Source organism: Rhipicephalus sanguineus, chromosome 3, assembly GCF_013339695.2.
Source record: "Rhipicephalus sanguineus isolate Rsan-2018 chromosome 3, BIME_Rsan_1.4, whole genome shotgun sequence".
NCBI classification, from domain to species: domain Eukaryota; kingdom Metazoa; phylum Arthropoda; class Arachnida; order Ixodida; family Ixodidae; genus Rhipicephalus; species Rhipicephalus sanguineus.
In genome coordinates, this window is record NC_051178.1 from 233,827,873 (window position 1) to 233,854,419 (window position 26,547).

Here is a 26,547-nt window from a genome sequence, read left to right on the forward strand (position 1 = left end):
ATCTGATTGACACATTTTTTTTTTTTCTATTGGTTGATTTTTCGCGCCGGTGGAGTGAGCGGACATGTGCGAGGCAAAACGAGTCCAGGGCGAATGATCCTTGGAACTTTCGCCTGTATTTTAGGAACCGTAGGTACTACCGCCTCGAGGTCAGCTTGGCCGCTTGTCCGCCGCTTCTCCAAGTGCCACGTGTGCTGCAAGCTCGCTCCCAACTGGGGTACTAAGAAAGCTCGTCTCAGGAAGCTCGTCGCTGCTCAGACGATGGCCACGCCGGAGGTTTGCCAGGTTCTCGAACCCCTCAGAAATGCCGTCAAAGAACAGGTAACGTCGTTGCGATGGCATAATTTGAGCATCTTTATCGTCCGTCTCACTGATCCAGTCACCGCTAAAATCCGCCTCTTGTTTCTCGCCGTTTTCATTCATCGTAGGGCGACTTGGTCCGGAAGCTCAAAGAAAGTGGGGCACCGGAGTTGGACGTCAAGAAAGCTGTTAACGAACTGAAGGCTAGAAAGAAAGTACTGGAAGACAAGGTACTGTATTCTGGAGTTTATTTTTGCTATTCTGTCACTTTCTATATGAAGCACACTCAGCATCTGAACTGAGTGAACGGCTTGCACACGAGAAGAAACGTAAACATATTGCGCGTTTGACAGCTGCTTATGCTTGACACCATTTCATCATCCTCGGTCTCCGATCGTCGCTGCTTGTTCTATGCTTCATAATTTGTCGTAATTCTCCTATTGAACTTATTAAATGCCTGTGAATGGGACTACTGTTTAGATGTTACCCCTCAATTGGAAGAGCTCCAAGAATGTTTTCTTGCCGGCTCCATCGGAAAGTGTCGGTGAAAACGAGGCTGCCGGAATACAGTTACAGTTAGCAAGTTAGCATTTGTTTTAAACGAAATGCGGTACCCAGTCTTTTTCTGCAATCTAATAAAAGGCTTGCTCTTACAGGAACTCCAGTTGGCACCTCCAGAGGTGGGCTTTGACAGACTTCGGATGGAAGATCTTCTAAAGAGACGCTTTTTCTACGACCAGTCCTTCTCTATATACGGAGGTAGGCCAACACCTTATTAATTCAACAAAACCTACAAATCTGGCACATGCCATTTGTTGTTCGGTTTAATCACACGATAGAATGTGGCAATGCTTGCTTGGGTGCATGCTTTGTGACCTACTGCAAGCAGGAGCGTTTTTGTATATTTCGTGTGTTTTCTGTTATCATAAGATTTATAGTGTAAGTGAAACTCGGCGGGGAGTCATTGCATCTTGTGCAGGTTAATATGAGATTTAGCGCATTGTCTCATGGCTGCTACAGTGTGACTAGACATAGACAAAAAAAAGGGGGGGGGGGGCAGTGCTTGTCTATGTCTAGTCATGCTGTTGCAGCCATGAACTTAATTCAACTCGCTCAATTTGCTGAAGGTCTCACTAACCAGGCTACCCAGGTGCATAGCCAGGAAGCGTACTGATCACATTATGTTGAACTGTTTGATTTTTGTCACAACAGTGGGGCTCAGTTCAGGCCATATTTAGTGGACGTCCTTTAGTCTGCTTCAAATGGGACATCAGTAACATCACATGTTTGCTTGTTCCATGGAAATGTTCCTCATTGAAGCGCACTTTCATGTGGTGTATGATTGACAAAACCAGCCTTACTGAACAATGCCTGTTCCGCACAGGTGTGGCTGGACAGTATGACTTTGGTCCCATGGGCTGTGCCATGAAGACACAGCTGCTCAGCCTCTGGAGGAGCCACTTTGTGCTTGAGGAGCAGATGCTGGAAGTGGACTGCACCATTCTCACACCTGAGCCTGTGCTAAAGTGAGTACCCCTGGTTGACAAACACAAGCAAACTTGTCCATCACTTGACAATGCACTGTGACTTCAATACAAAGCAATAGAGATGGGTAGAACAGCAGTCAGTGTCCAATGTTTGCCGTGCTTATCTTCCTGTTCCATGTGCTTTGTGCTCACATCAACCTCATTGCACTTGGAGAAGCAATGGCGACGACTTATTGCAAGGGGCTTCCGCCTTGTTCACATAGCAAAGCATACTTTGTCCACACGTCTTTTAAAGGGCCAGTAAACTGGCTCTGACTTTTTAAAGCGGAAGCTTTACTGGCCTAGTTAAGCTAGTTTCGCGGTATATCTTCGTTTGGCCTTGAAGCGAAGGATGTATATGGCATGACAACCCGCGTCCGCCGCCACTGTTGCTCCGACCGCTGCTAGGATGACAAACACTGCCTCGCTAGCAGTGTCCATGTGATTAACCGCGTGACTCGCCGCTGTCTCTGCCACGCCAAGTCAGCGGACGAGTGCTTCAGTTCAACTGTTGTGCCATGGTCGCGTGTTGGAAGGAGGGAGCGAGGACGCTGGTCCATCTGTGCGGAAGTTGTCTGCGCGGTCCCAGCAGTGAAAGCGGCAAGCTGCGTCCGACCATCCAACGTCGGTAGAAGGATGCAGAAAGACGACAGCGATGAGCTTTAGGGGCGGCAATGGACGCGTCGCATTTGACTTCAGTGACGGCTTTGGAAACTGATGAAACAATGGTACTGAGCGCTCGCAGTACGGCACGTTCGACTAGCCATATCCTTCTGTTGGCAAACTGTGCTTCGGCTACGAGGGTAAACAAGCATAACCTAGTGTAACAAGCTTTCGCTTGCATAACCGGGCCTAGCTGAGCTAAGCTGCAGCCAATTTTTTTTACACCTCCCAAACAAGCTCGCTAATTCGTGCAGAAAGCCTCTGCGATCCCACTTTGTGAATATCGCAGCACTGCACATCGCACAGACGATCCATTTAGAAAAACAATTCCCATGCCCCTTTCAAGCGCCTGACCAGTCCTTTCCACCCACGCAGTGATGTAATCTTACCCGTGGGCAAAATTACATAGCACCGAATTCATCGATTGGTCCTTTACAGTATGAAACGGCGCCTTGGCCCAGCGATGCTGCAGTTTTAGCCGCACAGTCCACATTTTCAATTTTCCTGTGCTGCCCTCTGCTGTTTAGGTAGAGCCGAGACTACTGGGACAAGCGGTATCGCCAGAACGCAAGCCTCCGAGATCAAGAGGCGTCTCATTTTTACCGCTAGGGAAAGGGGGCATGCGCCGTGGCATATTTGTTTACCTCACCAGTGACTCGCACCCCTCGCACTGTGCTTCCTCACGGCGCTGCTCTGATACGAGCAACATGTTGAGGAAGCCTTGCTCGGTTGTTGCTACGTGCCGATGACGTAATCGCTGATGTCGTCTTACGTTGACAGAGTGGGCGTAGTCACGACAGAGGGCTACGCCTACCCCTCTTCACTGCCGGAAAAGGTGGGAAGGCCAAGCAAGAAACCGAAACCAGCCGAAGCGGGTTGTTCTATAACCTGTAACTTCCTTATTACAGCACTTATTCGCTAAATTCTTGCGGCAGCATGTTCACATCGTACATGTACGCATTTACCTTTCTATCGCAAATTTTGGACATGCGAGGTTGTTTACAGGCCCTTTAAAACTAACCCCGTTATTTTCACTGCTGCATAACTTACAAGTAGGCCAATTTAGGTGCTTAGAATTGGTTTCGCTGTAAACTACTTGGCTTAAATTGCATAGTGGGGCTCAAGGGGAACTTTGAGTGCTGCCTGCGCCCTACAGGATAGAAATATAATTTTGCCTTACAGCTTAGAATATGGTCACATGTACATTTGTCCGTATACACTTGACTCTGACTGTAGATGTACTTAATCAGCAACGTGCAGAAACAGTGATTTCGGCTAAGTTACTTGAAACTTGGCAGTGAACAGATATCGGTGTGTAAGATGTCCTCTCAGGCTATTTTAGTCACTTGCTTTTGTCTAGATACTTTTACGATGCAGGTTGGTCAGGCCAATACGAGAAACATACTTGTAGGTGGTCATTGTGGCTGTTAATGTTAGTTGTGCATTACATTATTGTCAAGTGCTTATGTCAGGACATGCAGCAGAAACATCGTGACAATAATGACTTCGTATAACTTTCATGAAGTATTGCAGCAGTAAATTATTATACAGTAGAACCCCGCTGATACGTTTTTGAAGGGACCGTAGGAAATAAACGTAAGAGACGGGAAACGTAAGAGCCGAAAAACAGGAAAAACGGCAAAATATTTAGTGGTACAGAATTTTATTTCAATTCTTACGAGCAGCACGAAAATTGGCGCGCTCAGCCGCGATCTAGTCGATGGATAGAAACGCGGAGCTTAGGACGGCCTCATCCACAGAAATGTAATCAACGTATGTGATTTTTTTAACACCAACAGCTGTAGGCATGAAAGAACTAAGCACACGCAATCACGACCGGCGCGGCGAGTCCGACCGCGAACCGCACGCACGACCATGCGAGCTCCAACCAGCTCGAACTCCTCCCGTTCTCCGACAAATAACGATGATGATGAGTCTATGCCAACGCGATGGCAGAAGTGAATGCCAATCTCGAAGGCCTTGCTTTCGTAAGCAAATACGTCATACACGCCATGTTTGTGCAATACAAATCTCAAAGGCTATGCTTTTGTCAATAGTAAATGCCAATCTCGAAGGCCTTGCTTTCGCGAGCAGTTACGTCATAGACGCGATCTTTGCGATTTGAGTCTCGAAGGCCATGCTTTTGTTTGCATCAATTGAAAGATTCTGTTGCTTGCGCCTCTCATGTGGCTAATATTACGGTCAAACGAGGCCAAGCTGCGTGAAAATGCACCGTGGCCACTCTCTTTGGTAGTCACTCGGTCGGCTCCGAGCGCACTTCGCGACGTATCATACGGGAACGGTCCGACAGTTACGACGTAACAGCGGGGTTCCCAATACATTGTATCCTATGGGAGCTATGCCGGGACCAGCGGAAAACGACATAACAGCCGGGAAAACGCAGCAGTGAGGAACGTAACAGCGGGGTTCTACTGTAGCTTATTATTACAGAGGTAGACTTGTAGAGTATTTGTGTTACAAGTTTTCTTATCCGGCTGTGTGCAAAAGTCTCCTTTTCTTCAAAACCTCTGGAAAATATTGTTTACTGTGAGGATGTATGGGCTAGACTTGAAAGGTAACTTGTAACAGTAGCAAAAGGACTGCACATTGTGTGCTGAAAGACCCTTCTAGTAGTCCCGTTCATATTACGCAGGGCATCTGGGCACGTGGAGCGCTTTGCGGACTTGATGGTGAAGGATCTCAAGAATGGGGAATGTTTCAGGCTTGACCATCTTATCAAGGGTATGTCCTTATCTTCTTGTTTCGGGCAACATGCCCAATGTGGTGCTTAATTTTGTTTAATGAGTTTTCCTGACAAAATCGTTTGTGTTAATTCGATGATGATCCTGCAACTGACAGTTGTGCTTTTTTTACTTGGTGAAACTAGCACCATTGCGTATGAACTGCATTACACATAGGCCTTAACTAGAGCTGTGCGAATAGCAAAATTTTGGGTGCGAAGCAAATTCGAATTTTGAAGAGTGAGTGCCAATCGAATAGAATATTTTTCGAATATTTCTCGAATGTTTGTGGAATATTTTTCGAATACTTCGAAGTGAAATTGCAGAAAAAAAGTTAGAGAGGATTCCTAAGCATATTCTTATGAGATAGCAACATGAAAGTGTTTTTCGCTAGGTTGATGAAGCACTGGCGGGGTGGTGTTTCATCCTTGTCTTATCAAGAATGAGGCAATGTAGAGGCCGAATTCTATTTATGTACATGATTTGGTGAAACCAAAGTGTTGCCAACAACACTTTACATGTGATAGGCAAAGATCCCATTTCCTCAGCCTCTCCTCCTCTTTCAACTTCTGTGGAAGCCCAACTGATGTGGCGTGGCGGACAAGGGTGTGCTCCCTTCAAGTCCGGAGTTCCAAATCTGCCTCGTAGACGTCGATATATAACATCTGAAATTTTGGATGCTAAAAAGCTTCGGCGTCCGATTTTTCGGACTTGCTGCCCAAATTTCAGGCCCAATTCAGGTTTAATTGAGCCCCCAACTCTGCCACATCTTTCATCTCCATGTTGGCACCAGCGTTTTCTTGAGTTAATACATTTGCGACCATAGCGGAGCTTGAAAGGCAGCTTTGCCGCAATATGGGGGTGTGATGAGGTGAAGCATATTGAAAATCTCGGGACCACTTCCAATCGGACGTTGACTGTGTCTTGGCAAAGTTTGACCGTAACGGAGCTTGAAAGGCAGCTTTGCCGCAATACCGGGGTGTGATGAGGTGAAGCATATTAAAAAATCTAGGGACCACTTTCAATCGGACGTTGACTGTCTCTAGGCAAAGTTCGACCATAACGGAGCTTGAAAGGCAGCTTTGCCGCAATACGAGAATGTAATAAGGTGAAGCATATTAAAAATCTGAAGGGGTCACTTTCAATCGGACGTTGACATTATTTGTTTTTCTGAAGTTCGAATAGTAAAATTCCAGTGCGAATCGAATCGAATAGCAAACACTATTCGAAAAATATTCGAAATTTCGAATATTCGCACTCGCCTAGCCTTAACTATTCAGTTTTCTGGTACAACTTTGAAAGGCAATGGCATTTCCTCCTTAAAGGTGAATGAATGCACCTGTGGATGCACACTCTATTGATGCACCTACAGACGCACACTATAGACTAACGTCATGAGCTGGACAGCTGGTAATCTGCCGTCCGGGAGCTGGACTGCTAGTATTTCTTTAGTTGCAGAGGCCATCAGTGGGTGTTCTTCGGTCGTGTGGGCGGGGCCTCTCCTGCCTTTGCGTTAGACCTGAACATTGGTCCTTAACTCCATTGTGTAGAAGCTGGACTTGTCGATCATGACTCTTTGTCTTCTTAATTTTTGTGCAACCTTTTGCCGCCGTGCAAATGCATACACTTGCACGGCATATTTTATGAAATGGAAAAATGTAGACATGGCTGTTGTGGTGATGCCACAACCAAGTGCTTATGTGTGTAGCTCACACATGTCAAGGTAGGCAGTGTGGCAAAGAAGATTTACAGACGAAACAGCCCATTTGACAACTGTCAAGGATTTTTAGTTTTGCAAAAGTTTTAAATGCCATATCTCAGAGGTTGCCTAGCTGTCTGCTGTGGTGCCCATCTGTTTGCCCATCCACTTTACATTGAAATTTATGGTCAAAACCACAGGGTGAAGATATTACAGTAATCTTGTGGCTAATCATTTTCTCAATCACAGAGTAGATCAGAGCTGCTGATAACTAGTCGTTTCCTTGCGATGGGGTAGAGGCTTCATTCAGGGGTGTGCATGTGCGCAGCAACATTTAGATAGTATAGGTCAGCTATGTTTGATCCCACTTCTTATGTGGTATTTCTAGCCACATCAGAAGCATTACAGCAGAATTCTGGGCTGGCAGCGGATTGGGTACAATTCATATATGCACTGGTATTGCAGTACCATTTGCTATGCTCGTGGTCATTTGTATATAGAAAGTTTTGTTGTTTCTGCCAATTTGAAACAGCTCACCTGGAAAAGCTGTGTGCTGATAAGAAGACGACGGCTGAACAGAAGGCAGAGTATGAAGACATTGTGGTCAAGGTGTGTTATGTTTTTCAGTTAATCACATTGTGAGAACGGTGGCAGTTTACTTTAGTATCCTTTTAACGGACTATGCATCACGTGGTGACATCATTCAGGATAACAAACGGAGGTCAAGTTACGATTCTGTATTCCTCTCTTTTCCATTAGTGCTGAACTTCTGATGCTTCTTTCGTGTAGTTGCTGTTAGTGTTAGGCATTTAACAAAGACCTATCTGTGCAAAGTCGAGTCTTTTCACTACTAACATAGTAGAGTCTGATACTTGTAGCAGCTCAGCTCATTTATTGCAGCATGAACTGAATACTTGTATTGTCGTGCTTTTTTTACTTCTTTGTGCCAGCTACACAATTAGAATTTAATTAGAGCTGTGCGAATAGCAAAATTTTCGGTGCAAAGCGAATTTGAATATTGAAGTGTGAGTGCGAATCGAATATTTCTCGAATACTTCGAAGCGAGATTGCAGAAAAAGAGTTGGAGAGGATTCCTAAGCATTATTCTTATGAGATAGCAACATGAAAGTGTTTCTTTTCGCTAGGTTGATGAAGTGCTGGTGGGGCTGTGTTTCATAGTTGTCTTATCAAGAATGAGGGATTGTAGAGGCCAAATTGTATTTATGTACATGATTCGGTGCAACCAAAGTGTTGCCGACAACATTTTACACGTGATAGGCAAAGGTGCCATATCCTCAGCCTCTCCTCCTCTTTCAACTTCTGTGGAAGCCCAACTGATGTGGCGGTCAAGGGTGTGCTCCCTTCAAGTCCGGAGTTCCAAATTGCCTCATAGACGTCGACATATAAGAACATCTGAAATTTTGGATGCTAAAAACCTTCGGCGTCCGATTTTTCGGACTTCCTGCCCGAATTTCACATCCAAAACAGCATTAATAGAGCCCCCAACTCTGCCAGATCTTTCATTTCCATGTTGGAACCAGCGTTTTCTTGATTTAATACATTTGCGACCGTAGCGGAGCTTGAAAGGCAGCTTTGGCGCAATACGGGGGTGTGATGAGGTGAAGCATATTAAAAATGTAGGGACTACTTTCAATCGGACGTTGACTGTCTTTTGGCTAAGTTCGACCGTAATGGGGCGTGAAAGGCAGCTTTGCCGCAATACGAGAGTGTAATGAGGTGAAGCATATTAAAAATCTGAAGGGGTCACTTTCAATTGGACGTTGACTGTATTTGTTTTTGGGAAGTTCGAATAGTTCCAATAGTAAAATTCCAGTGCGAATCGAATAGCAAACACTATTAGAAAAATATTCGAAATTTTGAATATTTGTACACCCCTAAATTTAATATGTGAGCTTCATTCACTGCAACTGCTACTTTGCAAGAAATCATTTTGCCATACCTTACTGTGTCTTGGTTAGATCATAACCAAATCGGTGTGTGATTCGAAGTAGAAAAGCGGCATAATATGAAATTCAGTAGAAACATAACGGCAAGTTTTTAAGATGTGGTTGGACCTGTGGTTTCCTTGTGCTGCCTGTTCTTGGTGGCTTCACCACGTTTTGGATTAGATGCCTACTCAGATACTGTGATTAAGTGAAATTACTTCGTCTGTGCATACTTTGCAACTATAAAAATATGTACAGGCAAAACTCGGTATATCAAACATGGTTACAATAAAGTAAAGCTAAAATATTTTTTGCTGTTATCAGCATATTATGCATTTATATGGAAGGTAGTAGCATGTTATGTACGACTTTGTTATAATGACGTTAAACTATGCATTTAGACTGTGCCATTGAGCTGTGCTCAGTGGCATAGTTACCAATTTCTGTAACCGTGCACCATTTCTCAAGTATTACACTTTCACCCAGTAAATTTATCTTTGTTTATATTCACTACAGCTGGACGGCATGACCAAAGACGAGATGAATGCTGTCCTGCGACGCTTTGCGATCAAGTCGCCTACGACGGGAAATGAACTGAGTGACGCCATTGAGTTCAACCTCATGTTCTCCACATGTATTGGCCCCTCGGGGCTTGTTAAAGGGTGCGTATCATTGTGCTTGCAAATCACTACACTTCTCGCTTACACTACATGCGATAACAGATTCACACAGGCAGCGAGTCTCCAATAAAGAATCTGTGCTCCTGCTACAACAGAAGCATAGTACTCTCTGCTTCCTGTACTGAGCTTGCTGCAATTAATGCTTCTTTTTAAAGACGATAGTCTTTCTTGGGGAACTTAAACGCAGAAATTTTGGTCTGTCTTTTTGTTTGTCGGCACGTCACTCGATTCAGCCACCTGGCCAAAGTTGAACCACTTGCCCAAAGGCCAGCCATCTTGAACAGCTGACTAGGTTCATACTTGTGTATATTGTTGATCCAAAAGCAAACATTACGCATATCTGAGGCACAACATCACTAGGTAAGTATTAGGTGGTGTGTTCCTTTAATAGAAAATACATAGATATGTAATTCTACAGACCCTACTTTCTTAAGCTGCGCTGAAAATGCTACTGCGCTGAAACTTGCCTTCCTCCGTGCCCTCTGCACGAGCTCATTGTTGTGTTTCGGTTTCGGTTCAGTATTGCACTGTACGAATGCCATGGGGTGCCGCTCTGGCATTCCTGTTTTACCCAGGCGACGTGTAAATAAAAGAATGTGTGGAGAGTACTGGTTGAGTGTGGACGTTTCTTCTGCTTCAGCGCTTCGCGCCAAACCGCGTGGTCAGGCTGGCTGGCGTCCCCGCCGGTCGCGCTGGTCACCGCCGGTCTTCGCCTGCTGCTGCGCCGGGACTACCAACCCGCAACACAGCACTCATGTTTCCCGACGTATTGCCAGATGGCGTCCATATCTCACGCAGCGCCTCTTCTATCGTCTTTAGACGACATTTGCAGCGAAGCACGCAGATACGCGGCCAATTTTTTGTTAGCACTTCTTGTCCTAAGTTAAACAGATTCCTTCGCTAGTAGTGGAATTGCTAGTGTTTACTAGGCAAGATTGTAAGACTCATGTTTGAATGCATGACCTTTGTAAGGAGTCTAGAAAACATCCTCAACATGACGGCTACTTTTTTTTTAACACGAAATAGATGCTACTGCAATAATTAAATGTCATGCTACCTCTTTTGCATGTCCCTCAATATTTTTCGTTTATATGTGGTGATCTTTCTGTGCCCTGTGCAGGTACCTCCGACCCGAGACAGCGCAAGGCATCTTTGTGAACTTCAAGCGCTTGCTCGAGTTCAATCAGGGTCGGCTACCATTTGCTGCTGCTCAAATCGGCAACGCTTTCCGTAACGAGATCTCACCCCGGTCAGGACTTATTAGAGTCCGGTAAGTCTACCTTAGAAGACCTGTGTTTCTTAAACTCTTACAGCCACTTCCTAGTTGGGGGCCACCAGGGAGTTGTAAACATCGGTGCAAGTGAACTGAAATTTCAAGGCTTGGGCTTAGTGGATGAAATCTCTTCGCTTAACAAACATTGATGTTTCCTGAGCCATAGCTGACAGATACCAAGGTAGCAGTTTCATAATGAGCATTGCCATACGCACAAAATTGGCAGGATGTTACCCAAGTTACTTCAGTTTTTGTGCCCTATAAAGAACCATGTTGTTATGAAGAGACTTGGAAAAGAACATATATAGATAGCATATATATATGGTGCCTGCACAGTAGAGTTTCCAAGGGATAACTTTATAGAGACCTTGTTGCATAGGTGCCATCACCGATGTTCGATAATCAAGTTTGCGTGTACAGCTTTCATTTTACTAGGGATGGGCGAATAGTGAACTTGAGGTTCGAAGCGAATCCGAAGTGAATAGTGATTTGGTCGAATAATATCGAATCGAATAGTATTTAATGCATATTATTAAGAAAAATGAGCATTTTTGTCATGACCCTTGCACAATATTTTTAAGGATTGTAACTAAGTATGAGTGAATGTCACTTTTTTGATTTGAAATGAAGCAGCCTTGAATAGTATCAAGATTTGAATAGCAGTAAGGTGCAAGTTAAAAGTGGTACAATATGTTACAATTTAAAAATTACTATGCTTAACACGTATAAGCCCATATAGCACGCTTTTAAACATAAAAAAAAAATATGTGCACTTAACTTTGAAGTGTGGCTTCGCGGCAGTGCAGATTTTTCCTGGATGGGTGGTTTCACGGTACAGCAACCCGACGCTGCAGTGAAACCACCTTTACAGGGGGTTATGTGCGGTCAAACATACATGTAGTATTCGTTCATTTCGAATATTCGAAACGCCTGAATATTAGCCCATCCCTGGTGTATATATATAGATATAGAACAGATTGTAACGCACACAGGTGCATTGGACATGATGAATACCTTTAAAACAGCAAAGATGCATGCATGCATAGAAAGTTAAGATATCAAGTCAAAACAGAATGATAGCGAAATTTTTTTTTCTTACAAGATCAAGAGGCTTTTCTAGAATGCCAATCCTGTCGAGTCACCCTCTGGGCCTTGTTTAAAAAATCAAATTCCTTTTTTTGAGAGATAGATTGAAAGTGCACTAATGCTCCCAGACTAGTAACCTTCGCCACTTCAAGTATCTCGCGCATTGTTTGCGTCTGGCTTTTTCCTATCACACTGCACTTTGAATATATGCAATCGCACCCACATTTCCTGCAGCCAAAACCAGATGGCCCACGCCTCTGCTGTGTGAGCACGCAGCCTCGATTTCGCATGTTATTTGAGTGCTCACACAGCAAAGGTGTGGACACGACCACATTTGTGTTCACAGCGGTTGCAGCAGATTGTAGTTACACTTGGACTAGGTAGGTGCTGGCCATGCGTGTGCCTTCATAACGCCATGGTTGTCATTCACGATCGCAGGGCTAGTGACGACGAGCAGTAGTTTTGTTTTGAGGGCTACGTCAAAAACATGGTGGGATTTCTTGAACGATTCTACACTGGGGGGGGGCACGCACATGAAAGCTGCCGGCAGCATCATGGTGTATGGACAATCTGTCGCCATGCATCTCAATGGTGAAAATTTTACCGGGATGTGGGTGTGGTGCCAGAAAGTGCATCTCCGATGAAGACACGGGTCTTGCGATGTGGCTGCATGGCTCTAAAGGTCACAAGCCGACGAGAAATGGTCGAGTTGCTAGCGGAATGTCGCAGCAATCCCAGGCAAGCTCCTTTTCCTTATGTGGTAGCACTCACAAAAACTTTGTTGACGCGGAAGTACCCAGGAAAAGTATTCGTTGTGATGAGACATTTTTCGCATTGTTTTCTATAGGTATCTGATGGGGAATTGAAAATTATTCGTTGTGGCGGAAATTTTGTTGTAGCGGAGTTTGTTATAGCAAGATTCAACTGTATATTTGTACCACTTTGAAAAATAAAACAAATTTTGGAAGTTAGCGCTGTGTCTGCATCGTTCTTTCCCTTCCTTGTTCGTTTAGTGCTCTATAAAAGTGTAAATCACTGCATAGATGACTACTAGTTGGTCATTTGGAAGCCATTGTTTCGATGTTATCTTGTGTGCACCACATATTATCCGAGTCTGAGCTGTCATGCACTCAGAGCAATTGGGCTTATCTGGCCAGAGTAAGCAGATTTCTTTGGTGGATAGTACTACTGCACCTGCTTCTCACCCTTCTGGAGTTCACTGATTTATCTGATTGGTAAAGAGTGGCAAGTCAGACCAAGCATATGCCAACTGGCCAAGATGAATGTCGGGATTTTTGGTGGGGCTACACGTTTCGATGGTTATACGATGTGCACAACTTTACATTCACTATGACGAAGCGAACAACACCAATAATTATTTGGACAGGCCTATACGATCCTCATCAGGAAACAATACCAGTGCATCTAGAATTTAGTGCATACTTCAGCAATTATGAACAAATGTTACAGTAAAATTTGGTCATGTTCTTCTAAAATTTCACTGTTCTTTTCAGTGAGTTCACCATGGCTGAGATTGAGCACTTTGTGGACCCCTCTGACAAGGCACACCCCAAGTTTGCATCTGTGAAGAACCTAGAGATGGTCCTCTACTCGGCGTGCAACCAGATGGATGGCCAGCCTGCACAGAAGATCACTATTGGGCATGCCGTTGAGAAGGTACGAGGACTGCGACAGCTGTCTACGTCATCGCGATTGTTTTCTTTGTGTCCGTGTCTTTGTCAAGTGTGACTAACCCGAGTCACTTTTGTATTTAGGGCCTGGTTGCCAATGAGACCCTGGGCTACTTTCTAGCGCGCATTCAGCTGTTCCTGGAGCGTGTGGGTGTCGACCCTGCAAGACTGCGATTCCGACAGCACATGAGCAATGAGATGGCCCACTATGCCTGTGACTGCTGGGATGCAGAATGCAAGACTTCCTATGTAAGCGCAGTTTTCTTCCATTTTGTGTGTCGCTCATTTATTGGGGCAACCTGATGCAACTGAAACTTTGTTTGACAACCAGACTCTCTCTTTTTTTTCTGTTAAAGGTTTTGAAAGGACCCTTTGTTTAATAGAGTGTTACAGCATATCGTAATCCACTTCCGTGATCTGCTACTGTGATTAGACGTCTGCACATGTGCGATTTCGCATAATGCTGCAGCTCCTGTGGGGCCGACTTTCCAAGCCAACTGTGCGTGCTCTCTTTTTTTTAAGATCACTGCTACAGGCAGCCACGTTGACTGTAGAAAACCAGATGGAGCTCACACATGCACAGTTACATAGGAGATGCAATAGTAGGCCAATGTGTGCATGTGCAGAAGTTAATCATGGTGTGCTTTAACTTGCTAGCCTGTTGGCGTTGGCAAAGATAAAGCCAGTGAAGACTGTGTTGCGTCCTTTTCTCTTGGTTTTGGCAGTGCTCTGAAAGAACTGTTTTTACAACTGACTTACAAGTGCCGATCTTTATTCACCCCTTTATAGGAGGATATGTATATACAGTTAACCCTTTTAGGGTTAAAGACATACATGTACTACGCCATTTCTGTATGTTTAAAACATGCGCCTTTTTTGATCATTTCTCTTGCTTGGCGTGTGCTGCCACACTGCAGGAATACGTGGAATTTTTTTCTTGTGCCGATGTCTCTCAGTTTTTGTTTGTTTGTTTGCTTGTTTTATACACTATATATATACTTTACTACCGCGGTATCACAAATTACAGACAATAAATTTAAAAAGCGGCTTTGTCTTTGTTTGGGCAATTTATTCAGGTGCATAATAAAAAAAACCTGTCGGAAATCGGATGAATGGTTCCAGAGATATGTCTCGACTAAGCAGTATCACCAGCCAAAAAAGTCATTTCGAGATATTGGGCTTCGAAAGTTTCGATCACATATCTTGGTCTGAAATGACCCTGTAGATTAAAGAAAATGCGTTTTTATTGATTTCTGTTCTTTGCCACCTTTACTGGCTTTTTTCTATTTTTCATACGAGTCGGGGTTGCGATCGCTGAGGTTGATTCGAGACGCCAAGCTCATTTCAACTATGCATTCACGTGCCGCTGGCGCACACTGGAGATACGACGGCTGACACCGTCTATGCAATCATCTTTACCGATACAGAGGTTGCTTCGCTGTGAAAAGGGCCGTCATAATCGTTGTTGGAGATGCGCTTGACCACGGTAACACAGTTTATATAACGATTCAGCGCACCAATCCACCGAACGCGTGTACCGTTACCAGCGGCGTGTCCGATAACACAACGATCGCAGGCACATGACACTTCTTAGTCGGCGGGCAGGATGCGATATCGTAAACACGGTGTAGAGTTCAGAAAGTGCCGCGAGCGATAACGAAATGTGAAGCTGCGATAACGAAGGCTGGCTGCACGACGGTGACGACGGCAGTAAAGAACGAAGCAAGCGCTAGCACTAGTCGCAACCGATGACGCACGTAGCAAGCCGCGGAGAAGGCCATCGCGTCATCGCGCGCGGCAGCCAATAGCAGCCGCGCGTTCCCCCACTCTCTCGAGGAGCGCGCGCTTAGTCCAATGGTAGCTGCGCGTCGAGACGCGGGAAACTCAAACCCCTGCGAGCCCCCCCAATCATAAGCGAATCATGCTTCGGCCGCGCCACCACCCCTACCGCCGCGGGCGGTAAAGAAATGCGCGGGAATTCACGAACAAAACAAAACCAAAATGGCGCCGATCGGTTGAACGGCGCGGGAACGGTGCTCGCTCGAAGTTGGGCTTGTTTCGGCGCTTGTTTGGCCGGCGAAGCAGCTGCCGCTGCTCGTTATTACCCGATTTGACGTACTTTTACGATGTTTTAGGCGTTCATAATTACAGGAAAGGTCGTTTGTAATACGTACAGCCCAAATATACGGTTTTTCAAGAACCGAGTTTTTCGCGATTTTTCGATTTTCAAAGGGCGCGTCCCCCCTTAACGCCACTTCAAGCACTTATTTTTGTACACCGGTGAACTGCACAGACGTTTATTTTAATGCATAATTTTTTAATAGTCGTAAGGGGTTTTTTTTAGAATTTATCCTGCTGTTACTCACTAATAAACCATGTGTATGTAACAACACAAATTACTTTTTTGTCACTTCACGGTCACCCAAAAAAATTTTAGACAATTTTTTTCCTAAATAGATTCGTCTGGAAAATTTCATTCAGCATTACAAAAATACACACTGGGGGGAGGCATCTCGTGAAAAAAAAAATCGACCCTCAAAGGGTTAAACACGTCTACAGTGAACATCTTTACACTGAAATGAGCTGTGTAACAAAGGAGTCTCCATGTCCCGGCGATGCTTTGCGGTGTGCGACCTTTTGAAAGGTGTGATCTGTATAACAAAGAACTTTATTGGAGGTCCCAAGTATTTCGTTAAAAAGGCGTTTGACTTTATACGAGAACTGCACACGGCTGTTGAAACCGCACTGTATAAACTGATAAATCATGGACACTGGAAGATGGTTCATATAGAAAAGTTCAACTTTTAAGAAGTGCATTAAATTTCGTGGCTATCATCAGCTAACGCCTAGACATGAAGGACAGATCTTTCTCTTAGTGAGCTTCACTTGTCTTAAATTAACTGACACCATCATGCTGCTGCAATTTTTCTGATTGATATTTGCTCCACCTAATACTCTGCCATCTTTGACTGCGTTTCCATTAATGTGGCACTGATTCTTTAACTTTGAGGCCATTGGGTATTTGTAGGCTCATGCAAATATGTATTCATTATTTTCTAATACTCAGCAGAGTATTGTAATACTCTGATATTCACTTCAGTCCAAATATATCAATATTTGGAATAGATAAATATGACTGTGTGCTATTGATTACTTTTTTTTCTGGCTTACAAAGCTTTATTTCTGAGCAAGAGCAGCTTTTTCCCTTATCTAATATTTCTTCCAAGTATCATTAAGCAATTAATGATTAATTGATTCAAGCGATTGATGCAAGCATTAAGTTATTGATTAATTGTCAAGTCAGGCATGAAAACTCAAGTGCAAAAAAAACTTGTGGTAAAGTTACTGTGGGGCCTTTTTGAAGCCATTTAACTTTGCTGAACCATAGAGCTTTGTGCCTTGGTTCTAGAGTGGCTCTATCCTTTGACATGATGTGCTAGTGTGACTGTGTGCGATTAAAACTGTGTACTGACTTATCTCACGTTTTACCTTACCATGCATGTTAATGTTCTTTATGTCTTTCTTTTCAGGGTTGGGTCGAGTGTGTTGGCTGTGCAGACCGCTCCTGTTATGACTTGAGCCAACACACCAAGGCCACAGGCGTGCGTCTTGTGGCTGAGAAACCGCTCCCACAGCCAATATCCTTTTACCATCATGTGATAGTGCTCCTAAATAGTTTGTTGTCTTAACAGCAACGCCTTTATTTTATGCCTGCTCAGCTTAGTAGTACTTTTTTACACCAAGTTTTGCCCATGTGAAACATGGTTGAAGTAAAATATAACATCATTGTTTAAAAGCCAGTGGTTGTCTTGATCGCAATAGAAGTCACTCATGAAGATATTTTTCACTCCTCAGAATAGATATTTCTTCATGGCTTTGTGTTCTTGTGGTTTCTCAGGCTGTCAGATATTAATGTCATTTTGAGTTTTGGCACCTACTCCTTATGTGTTTAGTTTTTATATCATGGTCATGTGAGCTTGCATTGATTGAAAGCTTTGTGCACGAAAAGTGAAGAGGCAGGGTTTTTCGTGAGGTCGCAGGCATAGCACAGAGTTCTCCATTAGGGGGGGGGGGGGCAAGCTTCACCGCACTTTCCCCCCTCCCCCGCCTCTTGGTCGAGTCCGAAAAAAAGAGAACGAGCTCTGAATAGATCCAAAACTGAAAATGAGGCGATGACTTGCTTCTCGCAAAGGCCTGCCATCGGTCCACGGCTTTTTGGGGTAAAGATGGGAAGTAAACAGTCCTTTGAAAGCAACATCGGAGGTCCTTGGTCGCCATAATTGTCAAAAAGCGTGCGTTAAAAAATGACGTGGAAGGTCCAACTGAGTAAAGGTATGGGGCAGAATTGGCGCCCCCCCTTTAGATGATCGGGGGAGGGGCACACCTGCGCAGCACGCCTAGGGAGGCAGGGCTTTACGTGATCAGGACGGTCAGTATAGTTTACTTATTCGGGCAGCATAGTGTCGCGATTTTCATGAAGCGTTCAAGGAGCGTTCTGTACCGTTCTGAAGCGTTCTGTACCGGCCACAGTAGTCTAGTGGTTACGGTGCTCAAATGCTGACCCGAAGGTCGTGGGATTGAATCCTCGTCACAGCGTCCGCATTTTTGATGATGGCGAAAATGCTTGGAGCTCGTGTACTTAGATTTAGGTGCATGTCAAAAAATCCCAGCTGTTCAAAATTTACAGAGCCCTCTACTACGGCATCCCTCATAATCATATCATGGTTTTGGAACATTAAACCCCCACAGTTATTATTAATTATTATAGTAAATCTTCCGTGTAGCTCTTTTCCTTGATTCACAACGTGGTCTCAGCACAAGACTGTAGACGTGGTGGAAGCCCTCCCAAACAAGGCAGCCATCGGCAAGCAATTCAAGAAGGAGGCTAAGCCAGTTTCAGATGCTCTAGCAGCACTCGCTGCCCAGCAGGTTGACCTACTGGAGAAGGATCTCAATGAGAAAGGGTGAGCGCTTCATCCTGAATTACATCAGATCATTGTTGCAGGTTGTAGACCTTGATGCTGTCGGCGCTTTGGTAATTTTCACTTTCATCTGTAATAAAGATTCTTGCTGGTTAATGTGTTTACTTCAGTTGTGCATACTAACTGCAGGACTAGTAGTGCTTGTCCTACTTATCTGTTCTTTATGTCTGTGCCCAAATTATTTGCGCTTGTTTTTTCCAGTTATAGTGCATTTACATTCTAACACAACTGTTTCAGAGTGAGTGGAATATCAGGATAGTACCCTCTGAACAGCAACACTAGTGGTGACATGTTGTGAGATTGTGCCCAATGAAACTATGTCAGCCCACTATTGAATTTTGTGGCTGTCCGCCCTACCTGTACATCAGTACAGATAAAGAGACAAGACATGGCTGGGGTTAGGACGGTTACTCATATGATGAAATCGCAAAATTTTGTTAACCCAAGCCTTCTGCAGACAACGGTGGAAGGGCTCGTACTAGAAACGTTCTTCATTAAGACCTGTTACTGATGGAGCTAGTTATAGTAATTAACACTATATTAATCCGTTTTAATGCGAGTTCACATATAATCATTATTAGCTAAAGTGCTCTTCAATGCCAGTTACACCTATGTGCCCGTTAAATAGCCCTGCTTGGTTCCTACAGCATCTTTGGAAGCTCTAATGTGATAAATTCCCTCATGCAGTCTTTACCTAACTCATTGTTGTAGCATGCAGCTAAATTGTGAGCTGTTAATTCCAGCTGTACAGCCATGATGCACAATTTTATTGTATTGTCAAGGCTTTGTACGAAAAAAAATGTAACCTATTCATCAAAGCCCTTACCCAGTACTGCTAGTACTAAATGATGTGTTTTTATGTCACCTGTTAGTAAACCAATGTGAAGGCACCTTTTAATGCTGTTTTGAGAAGTTGCATAAGCTTCCTTTTGTGCAATGCTTCTGTGGGCTGGTCAAAGTCCTCATATGATGGAGGTTCATGGAAATATCGGAATTTGAAGTAGTACTAACCAACAGTGATGAGACGATGGTGACAACAAAAGTAGTCTCAAATGCTTATTGCTTCCTGGTTTGCTTAATCACTGCTTTAACTGTTTTTCACTTTATGAGACTAATTGCGCAGTACCAACAGGCTGATGCCAAAATATTGAAAAGAGGACTTGTTCTTGTCAGGGCTCAGATAAAGTCTCTCGCCAAAAGTTGATGCCTGCCTAGACATCGCTTGTTCAGTGGTCGTCGATCACTTACAGTGTCCTCGTGTTCTTTGCAAATGTTTGACGGTCACTTTCTTGCCTGCAGGGAGTCCGAAGTGGCAGTGGGCGACTCGAAAGTGAAGATCACTAAAGACATGGTTCAAGTGAAGCGTTACCAGAAGACTGTGCATGGTGCGTTCATCGATGGCTACCTTATAATGTTCTCGTCACTTCTTTTTCCTTGACATGCACTCACTCAGATTGCCGATACAAGCATGCATGATAATGTTTCAAATGTGTGACGACTCATTAAAGGGCCAAAAGGGTAACGTTAAAGGGCCAAAAATGATAAAAACAATATCAGCTGTATTATTAAACTGCAGCAAGACTGAAAGTTGGGCTGGTTGGTGATACATAATGGGCAAAAACAGCGTGCAGACGGATGGGATGAAGAAAAGGATACACGGAACAAGCGCTGTGTATATTCTTTTCTTCGTCCCGTCCGTCTGCATGCTGTTTTTGCCTATTATCTATTATTAAACTGGTCTTACAGTATTGTTCTGCTATTAATTTTACCATTAAAGGGAGCTTGATAAGCATCAAACAAAATGAAAGATGGGTGGTGACACCGTCTTCAAGTTCCCACAGAAGCTTACAATTATAGCACATGTCTTTATGGCATGTACTTTTATGGCACTTATTTTGACTATTTATTGAAGATATGTTGCACTGTATTCTAAGAATGCCAAGGGCTAAACTTAACAGTCACACCAGCTCTTGAGTTACAATAGCCCAAATACAAATAAATACTTTGAAACTTGCGATGCCACTCAAGATCAGGGCTTGGCCTTTTGTGGAAAACGCAAAGAATAAAATTTGAAGCCTTGTCATTTTCTCTTCCAGTAAGCACCATATTACTGCAAAAGTAATACGAATATCATTTTTAAGTATCTACACCTTATCTGTCCAAGCTAATTTAGCTATCCTTTCTTGTGTCTCATTAATAGTATGTGTAAACACATCTTGGAAAAGTGTACACAATAGTGTGTTAGGTGTGGCAATGTCTGAACTTTGTGACTTAACATTTTGCACAAACACCCCTTCCTCCCTTTTGCAGTGGATGAGTTGGTGCCTGGTGTGATTGAACCGTCATTTGGCATTGGAAGAATCATGTATGCTGTCTTTGAGCACAGTTTCCGAGTCCGTGAAGGAGATGAGCAAAGGACGGTGCGTTGACCCTTGCCACTGTGTTTTCTGCAGAGTCGGCAACCCACCAATTTCTGGCCAGAGTGTGCTTCTGCTGAAGGTCGCATGCTACTATATTGCTGTTTGCATCTAGGTCTAACTGTAGTGTTCGTTGATTCAACGAGCTCTCTTCGACAATCTCAACGGATGCATTATTGTGAAGCCTGTTGTCTCTAACTGTGTGAATTTAGCTATACAGTAGACTCCCGTTAAGACGAACTCTAAGGGACCGCAGTCATCTGTTCGTCTTATCAGGAGTGCAGCTTATCAGAAGTGCCCTAAAAAGAGACATGCTAACATGCCAAGTGCATCCAAATATGTTACTTGAAACACTGAATGGAGCAGACTTACAATGTGGGGCAAAAAGGCAAGAAAAAGCATTTATTTGGCTCATCTAGATAAAGACTATGCCTTCAAGCAGAATTTTATCACGAATCCTCACGAGCACCTGATTTCGCGTGTTCAAAAATAAAAATGCACGTGAAGATATTTGCTACCACATTTTAATGATAAAACTGTAGCACGCTCCTATGTTGACGATTAGAAAAAAAATTAAGAGACAAGCACAATTTTCCTTCAAAGAATGTAAAATTTATTGTCCTGGCAGTTCCGTTTTCTTCTGTGAGCCTGTTTTGCTGGCTCTAAGATCACTTCTGGATACGCCTCGGTCGCGTGCTGCTGCCTTGACAAAGTCATTATACGCTGAGTTGCTTAAGAAAGTGTGCAAGGTTTTCTTCGAAGTCCGGATATTTTCCCATTTTCAGCTACAAAAGGACGCAATGGCTTGAGGGTCCAAGTTGTAAATCCCCCACTCTTTTTGTTGCTTTCTTTGCTGATAAAGTCCACACCTCCCCCACCCACAGGTTGGGGGTGAGAGGGGATACCCGCTTTATCCGCTGACCGGTCTTCTTCGTTTTATCTCGCGCCCTCCGCGTCGCGATTTGCTTCGCGTCTTTGCTCCAGGAAGTGCTTTTTTTCATCTTTTTTGTTTTTTCTCGGTCGCCTGAATGCCCCACCAAGACTGCAGTGTTCGTTTCGCAGAATCGCTAGCGTTGATCATCGCGAAAGTTCGTCTTAACAGAAGAGTACAGTTGGGCGGTTCGTCTTAAGCGAATTTTTTTTGCATTGAGTCTATGGGAAACCAAACAAATGGTCCCGTGTTGTTCGGTATAAGCGAGAATTCGTCTTAACCGAGTTCATCTTAACGGGAGTTCACGTATGTTCTTTTGCACTTAGATACTGTACAAAATTTGCAAACAGCATCTGTTTGGGTGTGGCTATGATAATTAGTTATATGTGTGCTTGGAAGTTGCTGAATCTTAAGGTATTTGCCCAAACTTCTTGATGATTGCACCAGTAGCATTAACCAGTATGTTTCTTTTATTGCCAACCCTTTGACTCTTTTCACACACATTTTTAATATTTACCTGGAATTCGTTGTACATTGTTTGTGGGATACACATTGCGGTACCATTCACTTATACCCTGTAGCGATTCGTTTTCTGAAGGTTGCAGATAAAACATTGCTGCATATTTTATATATATATATATATACACATGAGTTCTGCAATCCTGAAAGTAGATTCCTTGCTTGTGTTTAGCTGTTGCTCAGAAAATGGTAGTTCGTTACACTATTAGAAGTACACTTTGGGATATTTTTTTTTTTCTTATTATTACTGTGCAGTACTTCTCCTTGCCCGCTGCAGTTGCACCACTCAAGTGCTCCGTTCTTCCGCTCAGCAACAATCCAGACTTTGCCAAGTTTGTGCAACAAATCTGTAAGTTTTCAGGGTGTATTTCATTCAGCTTATTATTCCAGGTAGTCACTTTGTGTAGGCATTCAGCTGCTTAGTGGAAGGCTGCTGGTCTAGTCCCTGGCCACAGTGATCTCGTTTTGACTGATTGGTAATAGAAATACCCATGAATTGAGATTTTGATGGCACTGAAGAATCCCAGACAGCTGAAATTAATCTTGAGTCGTACGCTCTGCATGACACAGTGCAATTGCAGATACTATTGAATTCCAAGCTCTGTTGCTGAGTCGTCGCCCCTTTGGGAAGGTGCTTGTTTCCTCAGTGGTCTGAAGAAACACCAATTTTTTTTTATTTCTATGGCTGCTAGCTAATGCAGTTTCTCCTTAGAAGAAACTTTGGCATAGCGCCATCTTCAATATGTTTATTTAAATATGTACGTAAAATGCAGAAATGTTCTAATTAAACAACCACTGGACTTATAGGAATGAAGTTTATTGCAAATGAGTAGGCTTGTGCAAATAGCAAATTTTAGGTTCGAAGCGAATAGTGATTTTGGTCGAATAATTTCTAATCGAATTCGAATAGTATATGTCTCATATTATAAAGCAAATGACCGTATTTGTCATGACCCAGCCAACCGGCACAATGTTTTAAAAAATTGTAACAAGGCATGTGCAAATGCCATTCTTTTTGGTTCAAAGGAAGTGGAAGCAACCTTGAATAGTAGCAGGATTTGGCTTTCGGTAGAATGCAGGTGATAACCTGTAAAATATGTGACGTTTTAAAATTTACTATACTTGGACCATATAAGCTGGTATAACAAGCTTTTAAACTTAAAAAATGATGAATCGATGTGAGGGTAATCTGTTCATTTAACCTTGAAAGGGGGGCTTCGCGGCAGTGCAGATTCTTCCTGGAAAGGTGCATTCACGGCATAGCACTCCTCCACTGCAGTGAAACCACCTTTACAGGGGGGTTACATGCGGACTAATATACACCTATTCGTTCATTTCGAATACTTCGAAATTTCCAATAATTTAAATTCGAATCGAAGCGAATTCGAATATTCGAAGAGCTCGAATATTCGCACAAGCCTACAAATGAGGGAGTAAGCTGAATTCTAGAAGCTGTAGGTAGGAAATTTTTAACTGAAGATCTCATTTGCTTGCTATAAAAAACTGCCTTACATTGGTTTTAAAAAGCGCGACACCAAGTTTATGCAACGAAATGTGACTGTTCTGTTCTCTCATTTAGTGGTTTTACTCATTGGAACACCTTATCTGACCTTTCATTTTCGAAGAGTACTTTGTTCACAAGTACATTGGGAGATGCCATCTCTTTCCATCACTGAAACATCTCTAGAAGCTTTGGGATGTCCCAGTACGTCATTCATTTCTAGGCAGCCTACTTCAGCCACATTTAACCCCAGCTGTTTTGCTCACTCCTTTGGCTGTAAAGTCCACCTGATCTGCAACAGGTAGGTGGGCCCCGTTTTGTGTCATTCAACCATTTCTCTCCTTCTGTGCAGCATCCGCACTGACGCAGCATGATGTAGCACACAAGATTGACGATAGCAGTGGATCAATAGGCCGTCGCTATGCGCGCACTGATGAAGTTGCAGTCCCATACGGCATCACGGTGGACTTTGACACTTTGCGGCAGCCGCACACGGCTACCCTGCGTGAACGAGACACCATGCTGCAAGTTCGATGCCCTGTAAGTTGGCCAAATGGTACAAAAGGAGACCATGAGTGCTTAATACTCTGTGGGTACTTCTCTTTTTAAAGAACTCCTTAGCCTGTAACATTAAGATAGCTCACTTGGTTTTTTACAGAGGTCACAATCAATGCTTTGTTTTGTTTAAAGCTATGTTCCGCAATAACAGTTGCCGTGTGTTTAAAACTTTTAACACTAGTATTATTTTGCTAACAACGCAAGCAAGTGTGGTTATTAAACATAGCGTTAAACAAAACACGCATTATGATAGTCACAGCTATATATGGACCTGCAATTACGTAGGGGCGTCACTTAGGTGACCAGCCATGGCAACTTAGTGGCTGTGGTATCATGCCGAAAAGCTTGAAGTAGTAGTTGAGAGTTTGATCTCGGCTTTGACAGCTGCATTTTAATGGGGGAAAGTACAAGAACGCTTGTGCATTCAGATTTAGGTGTGCATTAAAGCACTCTGACTAGTCAGTGCAATCAAGGAGACCCCTCTAAAGCTACATCTTCATAATCAAATCTTTCTTTTGGCGCTATAAAAACCCTATAAAGAAAACCTACAATTGAGGCTCCCACTAGAGCAACATGTGTGTTGTACTGATGTGCGTTTCATTTCTCATGCAGCTTGAAGACCTTGCTCCTTTGGTCCATGACCTCGTACGTGGAAAGATCACCTGGGAGCATGTTTGCTCCGTTTACCCAAAGTTTGAGCAGCAGGAAGTGACCAAGGCATAATGATGTCGGGAATAGGTGTTGCGTATTGCAGCCTTGTGAACCCTGTCCACGGGGCTCCTCGCTACCGCACATTGCACAAAGTGCATACAAGAGGCTGCATCTTGTGTGGTCTTCCACTGGTATTTCATTTGCGCTGTGGATTTGGCTATGGGGTGGAGGACTTCTGCACCAATGTGTTTTTTTTTTCATGCGCAGGAGGGTCACAGGCCACATACTGTCCATTAGCCAATGGCCACATCTAATGTTGTCGGGTGCTACAATGTAGTATTGGACGACGTATGCTTTTGTCGTCATCTTCTGGTTTCACTGTCCCTGTCTGTTTTATTTTTCTGTCTTGTCTTCATTTAATCCTTTCTAAGGTGAAGTGAAGTCCATGTATGAGGTGCTTGCTCACTGTGCCATTGAATATTAGCTATCTGGAGTAAGCAATGTTTTATAACTGCTGAAAAGAAGGAAAAGAAATTAGTGCAGAAGATTTGTATAGGGAAGTGAACAAATTTCAACTGCTTGGCAATTTTATCGAGTTTCTTCAACTTTGAATTAATGATCACGAGCATCATTCGCTGACAACACTTCAGATATTTTTGCTAGTTGTGCCCCTCTCAAACAGTAAAGGATCTACAAGGGCCTATCATTGTGCGGACTAGTATTTCTTTATTTTCATGTCTCAAATTGAATCTTTGACTGTGACACTTTTGGAAAGAGTAAACTGTTTCTCCAAACTGGCACACTTCGCGTTCTGTATGAGTCATGTAGGGGGCAATCAGGCGAATGAACACGAGGGGCCAAAATAACAAATCCTTTTGTTTATGTTTTCAAATGGCCTGTTACTCTTAATGATATATTTAACATCATGATTACTGGCATGTGTTGTCAAGGATAAAAAACATTTGTTTATGAATACAGGGCCAGAAGCATTCTTTGCAGTGCTCAGCAGCAGGCTAGTGCTGCAAATACATTGCTGGGAAGCAATGTACTTTGTGCAAACTTATCGAAGCGCATTACGTCATATATGGCGCACCCACTTGGCACCCATGGCACTTATTGGAACGAAATGAGCTTCTGAAAGAAACGAAGATTCCAAAACAAAGGAAGACAGAATGTTGAGCTTGGCTGTCTACTTTCTTTTGCTCAATAAATTGCAAAAACTGACATGTGTCCCTGCTTCCAATGTTGTGGCCTAATGGAATCACTCCTGTCTGTGCCAAATCATTGGTGTTCTTTTTAGCGCTAAAAGTATTGGATCTCAATGCCTCTGATGTCTGCTTTTTATGCTTATTTAAGAAATAAATGCTGATTATTTCTTTTTTA

The 26,547-nt window shown here is 43.5% G+C and overlaps 1 protein-coding gene across 1 annotated transcript; it reads left to right on the forward strand.

Moving 5' to 3' along the window:
* LOC119388398 (glycine--tRNA ligase) lies at positions 1 to 26,547 on the forward strand. Its single transcript, XM_049413938.1, has 17 exons — positions 1 to 321; positions 429 to 530; positions 957 to 1,059; positions 1,685 to 1,826; positions 5,143 to 5,231; positions 7,462 to 7,538; positions 9,392 to 9,537; positions 10,676 to 10,825; positions 13,429 to 13,591; positions 13,690 to 13,854; positions 17,136 to 17,248; positions 18,429 to 18,569; positions 19,887 to 19,972; positions 20,898 to 21,007; positions 22,710 to 22,803; positions 24,308 to 24,495; positions 25,126 to 26,547. The coding sequence occupies exons 1-17, from the start codon at positions 94 to 96 to the stop codon at positions 25,234 to 25,236; spliced, it is 2,208 nt and encodes a 735-aa protein (XP_049269895.1). The 5' UTR covers positions 1 to 93; the 3' UTR covers positions 25,237 to 26,547.

Bases quoted from the DNA above. Each gene is read 5' to 3' on its own strand.
- LOC119388398 (XM_049413938.1), top strand. From the start codon at position 94: ATGATCCTTGGAACTTTCGCCTGTATTTTAGGAACCGTAGGTACTACC. The intron at 5,232-7,461 runs GTATGTCCTTAT...AATTTGAAACAG, and splicing joins GCTTGACCATCTTATCAAGG to CTCACCTGGAAAAGCTGTGT. The intron at 9,538-10,675 runs GTGCGTATCATT...TGCCCTGTGCAG, and splicing joins CCCTCGGGGCTTGTTAAAGG to GTACCTCCGACCCGAGACAG.